General features: G+C 31.9%; 1 protein-coding gene across 1 annotated transcript; it reads right to left on the bottom strand.

Annotated features, from left to right (window-relative positions):
* Positions 1 to 446: 446 nt before the first annotated feature.
* Positions 447 to 12,736, bottom strand: LOC126890268 (uncharacterized). Its single transcript, XM_050659126.1, has 4 exons — positions 12,694 to 12,736; positions 11,992 to 12,574; positions 9,665 to 9,899; positions 447 to 458 (listed from the first exon to the last, which is right to left on the bottom strand). Exons 1-4 carry the CDS (start codon positions 12,734 to 12,736, stop codon positions 447 to 449), a joined length of 873 nt encoding a protein of 290 aa, XP_050515083.1.

The following is a 12,736-nucleotide window of genomic DNA, read 5'->3' as shown; positions in this document are numbered from 1 at the left end:
ATACTAATGGATTATTACAAAGGTTAATATAATTGCGAAAAAGGTCAAAATTGCAAAAAAAATTAATTTCGCATAACTATTGTAAAAATGAATTTACAGCTTTGAAATTATTGTCAAATGAGGGTTCTTTGGTGCTTAATGTGTGACAAAAATTTCAAAGCGATTAATTCAATTGTTTAAATTTTATTCAAATTGTTTATCCCAGAGAGCATTTTTTTGCAATAACATGTCAGAAAAAAATGATGTTAGAACCAATCCACAATGAAAGAGCATGAGCTATATTTTCAACTTGGTTTAAAAAAAGTAAATAAAAAATGCATTTATTAGTAATAAACAATTATACAAAAGTATCATCTATCTTTCCTTATAAACTGTATTTTTTTATAGAATAAATTATATATATTTATTACAATTTTTTATCAATTATATATAAATAATATTACTTATTAGTTGTGCATCTAAAACAGAGTAAAAAATAGATTTTTTAAAAAAAGATATTCAAAAAGTTTATTAGGAAAAATTGACGATACTTTTGCATAATTATTTATTACTAATAAATGCATATTTTATTCACTGTTTTTAAACCAATTCGAAAGTCTAGCTCATGCTCTTTCATTTGACACCTGTAAAATTTTTATCACCTATTAAGAAGCACCAAAGAACCGTCATTTGACAAAAATTTTAAAGCTGTACACTTATTTTTATAATAGTTATTGTGAAATAAATTTTTTTGCAATTTCGACTTTTTTCGCAATTACATTAACAATAATTAACTATTTAAATGGGAAATAAGCCACAATTAAATTTAAAAAAATAATTGTGGCTTATTTTTATATATTATTATAATATTATAAAAATTAATTTATTAATAACAAATGAGCCTATCAAACTTTGTAATAAGCCATTTTAAAGCTTTTTCCATGCTCTTGAAGATGTTTATATTAGAAAAACCATATTTTCTATTGATTTGAAAAAACGGAAAAAGGCTGTTTCTTCCAACGACCAAACGAAAAAATCATATTTTTTTTAAATATTCATTCTAAACTTATCAAAATATTTGAGGTTCTTACTAATGCTAAAGTAAAAAAAGTCTTATAGGAATTACTATAAATTTTAATTTTTGTGAAAATAAGAATGTTTTATTTTTCACTTTTTTTTTTTAATTTGAAAGTGTCCTCTTATTTTCACCATAACTTGCTTGATTTTGATGTTATTATTAAATCTATTAACTCATTCATTTTATAGGTATACCTGATTACTTTGACAAGTGTTTAATAAGTATATTTTTTTTATAAAATACATCGTGTTCCCGTTATTTAAGCTTGAATATGTACCTATAATCCGTTTGAAAATTATTGATTGTATAGTTTTTACAACGCAGCTCATTTGTACCTATTTACGGACAGTAGATTTAAGTACTTGCAAGATAAAAATAGACTTTCAATTAACTATAACCTACTTTGAATTAATATTATTATTAAAAGGTTTTTAAGTAAGGAATTTATATTGTATTTTTTATTAGCTTCAATTTTGGTAATAATAACTTTAAAACCGATTTAAAACATGTATTTTATTCACAAAAAATTAAAATCTTTCATCTTTTTCAAAATAACTTTAAAAGAATGCTGTTTTTCAAAATATCTTACAAATTATTAGAGATACCAAAAATCTCAAACCATAAAAAAGGTAACTTTTTCTTAAGGGGCCTCATAGCTTTCGTTGCCTAGGGGCCTCAAGATTCTTAATCCGGCACTGTTCCTGGGCCGTATAGGGATTGTATATTTCAGTCGACATTCGTGCTGCATCTTCGAATAATTCCTGCGTATATATTCTTTCCATCTTCTTAATTTACTTTTAATTGTAGTCAAAATCTGACCTTCGATGTCTACAACCATGCCTGTATTGCGTTGTTTTCTAGTGTTCTGTACCTTTTAAATCTTTTTGTGCATAATGTAAATCGTCATGTTTACGTTGAGGTGTTTCAATTTTCGTACTTTTCTCCTTTAGTCATGCTTCTTTTGCTCTTTTTAATTCCCTTAGTATATTTTTATGCAACTTTTTGTATTCAATGTCATTTCTACCTTTTAATTTCCTTCGTTCTTCCATCATCTGCTATATCCATTCTTGCTTCTTTTCTGTTTTTGATTTAAAATATTCATGCGAAAGTACGGTAATATACAGGGTGAGTCATGAGAAACTGTACGTACATACACCTACCTCGTATAGAGGCTCCATTGGGGAATAACAAATGACCATTAAAAAGTGTCTGCTCCCCTTGTTTAATAATATACAGGGCGAGTTTCGCATTTTGACAGAAATTTATATTCGTCATAATTTTTGAACGGTCAGATCGACGTGTCTCTTATTTTGGTAAATCGTTACACTATTACCACCTAATCAATTGATTTATTCAAACTAGAAAAAAATCAGGTCCTGCTTTAAAAAATTAGTTTTTGAAAACTCTAATATGAATTTTACAAATTAGACAAATAGGCAATTAAAATGGCATATTTATTTTTTTCCCCATACGATTACTTAATTTTTTATAAAAAAATCAAATTTGACTATGAATTAAAAGTTTGGTAAAGTAAACCATAGATTTAAAAAAATTAATTTTTAAGGGCCGGCGTAGCGCAGGTGGTAGAGTGCTTGCCTCGCATGCCGGTGGTCCGGAGTTCAAATCCTACCGCCGGCAAGAACAACTAGACATTTTTAAAATGTCTATAGGCCCCAGGTCGACTCAGCCTGAATAAAATGAGTACCTTGGGTAAAACCAGGGGTAATAATAGGCGGTTGAAGCGTAGCACTGGCCCTGTTACCTTCCTTGTATACCGTAGGCCCTAGATATAGCAGACTACCCTGCTATACGCTCTGAGCTTCGCTGGTGTCGCTCCTAGCGGTTACTAATTCAACTTTCACCGGTAATTTTTAAATTTATTATTTAATTGTTATCGCTTAATATTTACAACGCTAAAAAGTAATTAAATTGTAATAGATTTTTTTAAGATTTTGCTAATCATTTTGACGTTCTATTGATGAAATATTAATTTCTTACTTCGGATACTTTCACAATTATCATGCGCCAAGATTAATTTATAATTACATATTACAGAACATTAAAAAACGCAAATTCAGTATTTAAAACGTAAGTATATTTAAGGTAAAAAAATAAACCACAGCTTTGATCAACTAATATTTTTTATAATTAATGTTTTTAATTTTAATTTAAAATTAATCACTTTGACATTTATGTCAAATTTCCGGTAAACGTTTACAGACTTGTCACTACTGGCGCTCACGAATTTATAAATATCCCCTCTACGTACGAGCTCACAGCGTATACTCCCAAAGCCGCGTGCGGTATAAAACGGGAGACTATTATTATTATTTAACAAATATTTGATTTATGTTACCACCCAATCAACTGATTTATTCAAACTAGAAAAAAATCAGGTCCGGCTTTAAAAAATTAGTTCGTTTGGGTCTAAGAAAAAATTTCACCCTGTATACACTTTTTGAAAACTCTAATATGAATTTTACAAATTAGACTACTATACAATTAAAATGGCATATTTATTTTTTTCCCCACATGATTACTTAATTTCTTATTAAAAAATTAAATTTGTCAAAACCGGAATTTTAACCTAAAAATGAAAAAAAGAAAGATGAAATCACGGTTTAACTCGCTACAACGTTCCATTTTAATTTTTTTTTCTGAAATTTTTACAGCACATATCTCTTACATTTGTGAAGACTATGACAATTTTTGTAGACTTTCAGTCTTCTTCTAGTAAAAGTTATGAATTTTTAAAAATAAAAGGTGCAGCTTCGTGAATTGCAAAGTTAGATCGCAAAAATTTAGTGAAAAAATTATTTATCTATTTGATCACGTCTATGTTAAACTATAGAGTCCAAAGAGAAGTGTTATGAGGAGTTTTCGATCTAGACATGTTATAGAAAAAAAAAAAAATGGTGAGACTTTTAATTTTAAGAAAAACGTTGTTTATTTTTTTTTATTTTTATTTTAAAATTGCGATTTTGACAAATTTGATTTTTTAATACAAAAATTAAGTAATCGTGTGGAGAAAAAAATAAATATGCCATTTTAATTGCCTATTTGTCTAATTTGTAAAATTCATATTAGAGTTTTCAAAAAGCGTATACAGGGTGAAATTTTTTCTAAGACCCAAACGAACTAATTTTTTAAAGCCGGACCTGATTTTTTTCTAGTTTGAATAAACCATTTTATTAGGTGGTAATAGTGTAATGATTAACCAAAATAAGAGACACATCGATATGACCGTTCAAAAATTATGACGAATATAAATTTCTGTCAAAATGCGAAACTCGCCCTGTATATTATTAAACAATGGGAGCAGACACTTTTTAATGGTCATAGACACTTTTAATGGTCATTTGTTATTCCCCATAGGTGCCTCTATACGAGGTAGGAGTATGTACAGTTCCTCATGACTCACCCTGTATGTCTTTATTTCGTTCCACTCTTCTTCGGTGCCGCTGGTAATGTCGAACTATTTTCGCAAAATTCTTATTAATCTCCGTTTTTACTTTTTCCTGGATGATTTTTTCTTTCAGTAGTTTTATACCTAAGTATTTTGTGTCTCTTTTTTTATGAATTATTTTGAGGCGTGTTTTGATATTTGCAACTAAAGGCGGGTTCTCATTAGTCAACCTCATTGATCAATAGCGCTGATTCTATGCAACTGAACATAGAATTCTAATTCACACTCTTTCAAGGATATTGAATTCGGTCTACAAAGTACTAACTTTAAAAATGGCCGTAAAGAAGAAAATTATGCATTCTGGCGTTCGCATTGTGTGTAAATATTTAAAAAACGTAATTAAAAATAGAAAAACAAGAACATCTCTGAATGTCTTTTGAAACGGAAACACCTCTTAAACGTTTTGGTTCGGCCAATTCGCTTAGTCGAACCAAAACAATTTGGGTTTATGGTTTATACAGATCATCCGTTCCTGTACCACTTTTATTTGCTTTTAATATTTGATTAAGTTCAACTTTGTAGGTTGTCCGGATACTTTTAATTTTATTTTTAATATCGTTTAGAGTCAGGGTTTCTATTTCCATTCCAAAACGATTATCTTCATAGCTTTTTCCCGCTTTATTATATTTCTATATTGTTCACTCCTAATATTCCATAGCACTCCTCTCTCTGGTATAATTATAGAAACTTGCAGATATGGTTGTCTCTCCATTTAAAATTTGACATTTTTCACGAAATTATAATATATCTATGGTTTTCACAAATAATTTAACCTCATCTAAATGCTTACTATATACATATTTAACTCCACAAAATACAAGTCAATGCAACTGAACGCTAGTTCTCATTGTCAAACACTGTTCTATTTGCTAGAATCATTTCCATTGATCTATCAAAAGTAGGAAGGCTTTTCACTTTTATTGAAATACCATATGATAGAACAATATCGCTGAATTGACGTTCATATAAATCTATTTTTCTTCTATAGCATAGAATCAATGATATTGATCAATGAGATTGACTAATGAGAACCCGCCTTAATACACTATGATCTGAGAAGACACCTGTGCCTGGATATGTTTTTGTTGAGGTGATAGAATTTCGAAACCTTTTTTATGTTGATAAAATCAATTAGGTAAGTTTTTGATGATTTTCTTTGGGGTATCACCGGGTGCTTTCCATTTATAGAGCCTTCTTGGATGTAATTTAAAAAAGTATTGGCAGAATTGGAGCAGCCTCTCTCCCCTTTCGTTTCTTGTGCCAAGACAATATGACCCCACAATATTCTCGACTGTACCTTGTCCTATTTTGGCGTTAAAATCGTCCATGGTAATAGTTGTTCATGTTTTTTGGTCGGGTTTAGAGAGTCTTCTAGAGTCTGATGAAAACTTTTTATTTCTTTTTCATTAGATTTGGATGTCGATATCGGTGCGCAGACCTGAATGAAGTTTATATTACAGTGACTTGACTTGACTTGAGTTAATCTTCAATAGCACAACTCTGTCTGATATGGACGTTAATCCTGTCACTGCTTTAGCTCCCTCCTTACTATTAACGCTACGCCACTTATTTTTTTGTGCCATCTCCCAAATAATAGATAATGGTGCTCATCTATATTATAGTATATTATACCAACCAGAAGTTAACCATTCTACGGCACTGCATAAAATATCTATGTTTAGGCGTTGATTGAAATATTAATACAGTCGAACCCGCTTATTGGAATAGCCTTTGTGCAAGGCAAAAATATTCTTATAACCGGGATATTCTAATAACCGATCATTGGTGGCTAGCCGAAATAAGTGTTACCGAATATACGTAATAATATTATTTACATACTATGCCAATGTGTAGTTTTACATACTAGGCCAATATGTAGTTTTATTACATACTATGCCAATATGTATATCATATATTATGTACCTACATAATCAGTATATGTAAATTGTTTTAGGTCTTTTTACGTCAATAATACAGTAGTGTAACTAGTACTTATCTATGTATGTGTTAAATACCAAATTACATTACATGTATGTGAATGAATACATTAATAGGTAATTAATATGAAATGTATGCAATATGTAGATATGTAAATATTTTCTTATTAAAATGCATATATAACAAAATTACATTTTTTTTCTTGAGAAATTATTGGTAGATAATTATAGCTTTTTCGTTGTTAATCCGTGTGGTCATCCTTAATCCTTAATCCATTGGTTGAATAGAAGTTTTATTGGCGTCAAGAAATGGATTGTTACATTCTTGTTCTTTTCCCTTCTTTTCGAATTTAACAAAGCCATAATTCGCATCTTGCAAACAAGTAGGTAATACTCTCTGAGTGAATTCTAAATAAACTGCTTCTAACAATTTTATAACAGGCAACAGTGCCTTTGTGTAGACAAATAAAAATTATTTTATTACCCATGCATTTGTCGGCCACGCTAAAGATCGAATTGGTATTCGTAACAAAGTAATAAACATTTATTACCCTAATAATATCTAATCCAGCACTATAGGCCGTTGACGACAAACCATAATACCAGACATAATTTAAATTTTTAGTAAATTATAAAAAAAAATATCCTTTGACCTGCAAAATATGCTAATAAGCGGTATTATCTGGTTAGATCCTATTCCAATAAACAGATAAATTTATTAAGGAGCAAATGGAAATGTTTCGGGAACTTGAATTTATATTCCATAAACCGGGATATTCCTATAACAGGGATTCTAATAAGCGGGTTCGACTGTACGTTGATTGAAATATTAATACATCAATCAACGATATTACACTACAATCTGATTGCGACTAGCTAAATGGTTAATATCGGTGCCAAAAATGTGCTGAATTTTTTTCCTAAAATATATTATTATCATATCCAGTAAAATCTGATGCGACACGAAGAAATAAAAATTAATCGAGATGTAAGTTTAACCCTTTGTTTTCTACACATACAAATAAATTTTTTGCTACGTTCCCGTTCCCAGTGGTATTTGCCTGAAACCACTCACGTTATATGACGTATTAAGGCTCCTCCTACTATAAAACATATCGCGCACCACCATTTACGTTCTAGTTAGGCGCGGCGCAAATTGAACCTAAGCGAGTCACAACCTGCGCCGGTGGGACGGGTGACCTGTGCAGTTATTTTTCTAGCGTGCCGCATATTAAAACACAAGCTAACCCGACCATCGGCTGTCGCCGTAACGAATAGAGACGGGCAAAATAAGTGCAAACGTGTAACGGTTACTATTGATACCGGTTCTCAGTGGTACTGAGTACAAATACTGATTACAAAATACTGATGTATCTGATCCTTGTACTGAATTGAGTAGGCAACTAAAAAACGGTAGTTCCGTACATGTAACTAGTAACGTTTTAAAAATATCTTACATGTCCCTAGTAGTCGTAGCGGTATGACTTTCGAAAACATCGAATTTGATCATAAGCGGGTGCATAAAAAGATATCTTACACTGAGTATTCTATTTCTACATACCTTTATAATAACAAGCATAAGTTAAACACTGCATTGATTGTGATTGCAAAAACGGTTCGCATGTTTTAAATAAGATTTTTGCTGATTATGTTTTTGATAAAATATTAAATCACACAAAAAATTCAATTCCCAACCATCATTTAATTTTTAACGATAAACAAAAGTCTAATAAATATATGATGACAAGTTTAAAATTGAGCGACTTAGTCGATAACAGTGTCATTAATAAATATTTTTTACCATGAATCATTTTCCAATGATTGTGTGGATTTAGAAATACATACTAAACAATTTTTTGATCTGTATAAAGGAAATTATAATTATGACACATTATGGTACTCCTTATTTTTCAAATAATATGCTCTTGTAAACGCATAACTTTGATTTATTCGCTAAAGCCACAGTAACTAGATACTTCACAAGAAATTAAAAATACTTAAGGTGATACAGTAGCGATCAACAGGTAGCCAAAACGCGTTCCAAGATTGTGGCTGTAATTTTTAATATTTTTTCGAGATATTTGGCACACTTATTCGTAATATAATAAAGAATGGCGGTACAGAGCCCAGTTTGAAAAATATATTAATATGTGGAAATTATTCTGTAATTAAATAACATATTAAAAAAACGAGCCTGTACCGCCATTAAGAAGAACAAAAAAATACACTTTCTTCAAATAAACTTTTTTATCCGATGCCTAGATTTTGTGTCATTTTGGAACTACTAAAATTTTTTATTTCATTAGTAGTTCCAAAATGACACAAAATCTAGGCATCGGATAAAAAAATTTATTTGAAGAAAGTGTATTTTTTTGTTCTTCTTAATGGTGGTACAGGCTCGTTTTTTTAATATTGTATTTAATTATAAAATAATTTCCACATATTAATATATTTTTCAAATTGGCTCTGTACCGCCATTCTTTATTATATTACGAATACGTGTGCCAAATATCTCGAAAAAATATTCAAAATTACAGCCGCAACCTTGAAACGCGTTTTCGCTACCTGTTGATCGCTACTGTTTCCTCTTAACATGTAAAAAATTCACTGTTTTAATCAGATATATTATATTCCCTACTATTGCGCCCAGTGCCGGTTTAACACAGTCTGCCGCCCGGTGCTGATACGGATGCCGCGCCCAGGCTCAAAAATATTTCTTAACTTTATTTCAATTCAACAAAACATATTTTGAATACAAGTTTATTAAAATAAAAAAAAACAATTACAACTTTTTTTGGTTTCAAACTTAAATGAAAACTAACAATATACAAGGAAAAAATTAAGGGCGAACTTCACAAAGTAAAATAAAAATTTACTTAATAACATTCAAACAGGTAACATCAGGTAGGTAAGCAAATACCTTTACTATTGAAAAGCTTGTTTTCTTGATTTTACTGAAGCGAAGTTTTCGATGATATCAGTTATATTTAATTCATTTAGCAGGTCCTCGTTAATGGATAAGACTGCTAAGGAGTTCAAATTTTCTTGGGAAATTGCATTCCTTAAGTAGGTCTTTACCCTTTTTAGTGTCGAAAGAGAGCGTTCGCCACTTGCATTTGCGACCATTATGGAGAAAAAAATACGCAGGCAAATATTAACGTTTGGAAAAGAAGATATTAATTTATTTTCGTATAAAGCCTGTACCAATTCTAAAGCAGTGTCTATTTTTAATTGGGGAAGAGACGTTAACAAATGATTTAAATGAACACATTCTTGGGGAAAATACTCGTCCAAATCCTCCTTGTAGTTTTGTTGTAATTCGGTTGCCAATCTGAAAATATCTTCATCTTCCGTAGCTTTTAGTTTAAACAAAAATTCAAATGCTCTTGAATAAGATTTATAACTATCAGATCGGCGAATAATCTCCAACTTAGATTGTCTATTATACAAACATAACATTATGCTCGCATTTTTTCTTTTTGGCTTAAGCTTGCCTCCGAATTCATTTCTCCTAATTGCAATTTTTTTTTGATAATCCTCTTCTCAGCATAATTTTCGTTCCCTGTTAACAACATTCCTAAGGCCTCGTAGTGATCAAAACGATCACGTAAGAAATCAAAGTAATCTCCTAAAGATGATAACAGATGAGCGGTTGTGCCATCCATATTTTCCTTTTGTACTGATTTATTCACTTCATTAACCCTTTGTAAAACGTCAAGCCAAAATGATAAAATTATTCCGTTTTCCAACAAATCAACTTTTTCCGATAGAGAAGCTGCTTCAACTGTTACTATGTTTTTCTCATTTATATCCGTTGATATTCCAATCAAACATGTTTTAATCAAACCGTAATTGCTTTTTAACGCTTTTACGGCATCAAAACGAGAAGACGAGAAGGGTTGTATTCACTCTCTTAGGTAACAGTGTCTGCCCCGACTCAGCCGAATCCTTTATTGCACGAGACAATAACTCCCACCTATGTGTAGACACGGAGAAAAAATTGTAGAGAGCTTGTACCAACATAAAAAAAGATGTTGCTTCCAAACAACAATCTGCTGCATTTTGGACAACTAAATTTAAAGAGTGAGCAGCACACGGCACAAAGAGAGCTAAATCATTGTAAGCTTTAATACGTGCTTGCAAACCAGAATACTTTCCACTCATATTACTGGCATTGTCGTAAGACTGGCCTCTATAGTTCTTAATATCTAATTTCAAAGACTCTAACATCCCAATAACTGTTTCCTCAAGTTGTTGTGAGCTATGCCCAGTGTTTTTATAAAATCCCACGAATCTTTCCACGGGATTCCCTTTATTGTCACAATATCTCAAAATCACTGTAAGTTGGTCATGGTGTGTTATGTCAGGGGTTGAATCTACACTTATAGAATAGTATTTGAAAAAGACTAAGTTTTCACTCTAATGGCATATAACATATCCCACCAGAATGAAAACAATGGGAACCTTCTCTGGGAACGAGAAGACGTTCTGGGATTCTGGGAAGATGTGACGTGAATTGTAAATTGTAGAATTCCCTCATCTTCCTTAGTCTCAGCATCCGTATGGCTTGCAAATTGTAGAAGCCTCGGAGGTGTAACCAGAGAAGGTTCCCATTGTTTTCATTCTGGTGGGATATGTTATATGCCATTAGAGTGAAAACTTAGTCTTTTGCTAGCAGTTGCCGCTAGGGCATCTATGCCATTTCGTTCGTTGCAATTCGGGACTGCACGCTGGGGTTTGTTTTGGTTGGATCAGGGAGAGCAGCATATGTGCCTCCTGATGAGAGACTAATGAGTTTCGAAACCGGTAGAGGTGCTTGCAGCACTCTCTGATTGGACTGGAATATGGTTCGGCTGTATTTTCGTTTTGCAACGAAATTGAAAATGGTTATTCATTTTTGATTTACATTTACTCTGTGTGGAGTATGAAGGGAACCAGTCTCGTTGGAACTTTACCGCGCTGAGCAGATGTGACGTGAATTGTAAATTGTAGAATTCCCTCATCTTCCTTAGTCTCAGCATCCGTATGGCTTGCAAATTGTAGAAGCCTCGGAGGTGTAACCAGAGAAGGTTCCCATTGTTTTCATTCTGGTGGGATATGTTATATGCCATTAGAGTGAAAACTTAGTCTTTTGCTAGCAGTTGCCGCTAGGGCATCTATGCCATTTCGTTCGTTGCAATTCGGGACTGCACGCTGGGGTTTGTTTTGGTTGGATCAGGGAGAGCAGCATATGTGCCTCCTGATGAGAGACTAATGAGTTTCGAAACCGGTAGAGGTGCTTGCAGCACTCTCTGATTGGACTGGAATATGGTTCGGCTGTATTTTCGTTTTGCAACGAAATTGAAAATGGTTATTCATTTTTAGAATAGTATTTGTTTGCCTTAATTTGTCTAACAATTTCATCAATGACTCGATTGGATAAAATATTCAGTAATTCGTTACATATACCTTTTGATAGATATGACGATTTGCCCTTACCTAAATTTGCTCGTTTATTAATATGATCTTTCAAAAATGGATCATATTCTGACAATAGTTCCAGTAAACCTAAGTAGTTTCCATTCCGTTTTTCGCCAATTCTTTCATGAGTACCTCTAAATGCCAATTCCCTGGTAGCCAGAAACTTTATTACACTTATGATTATTTCTAGTACTTTCACCCAATATTCTTTCGCAGTGCTAATTTCCTTTTCGAGTTCTACATCAACTCTTCCTTGCTTTAATAAGCGAGTCATATACATTTTCAGATTATCTATATGATCATTGGATCTTTCATGTTCGTCTAATCTTTCCTTACTTTTATTCCATAATGAAAATCCTGTTTTAAATTGGTTCTTTTTATTTCCAAATAATACACAATAAAGACAAAATATATTGCCAGTGCTCTCGGAGTAAATTGCCCAATCGCGGCGAACCACCTCTCCATTAACAAGTCTTTTATAAAATATTTGCTTACCGGCATACCTGTGTTGTTCCCCGAAATTTCTTTTTGACATTGAAAAGTCCATATCTGTAAGATTCTGTTCGACCCATTTTTCTAGAATCATTTCTGCATAATTATGGGAATCTTGCCAAAGTGCCGGATCTTTAAAATTAAGTAAATCCTGTTTTGGATCTGAAAAGAAATAAAAAAAATTATTTGTCATTGTCCTGTTTTATTTACCATACCTCGTTAAAAAAAATTAAATATGACTTACCCGAGTTACTGGTGGTTGCTTCTTCATATTCTAATACTTTTGAAACAGGTGATACTAAGTGCTCTGGCTCTAGCACTCAT

The sequence above is a fragment of the Diabrotica virgifera genome, chromosome 8, assembly GCF_917563875.1.
Source record: "Diabrotica virgifera virgifera chromosome 8, PGI_DIABVI_V3a".
Lineage (NCBI taxonomy): Eukaryota > Metazoa > Arthropoda > Insecta > Coleoptera > Chrysomelidae > Diabrotica > Diabrotica virgifera.
This window is presented reverse-complemented; position numbering and strand designations above follow the sequence as displayed.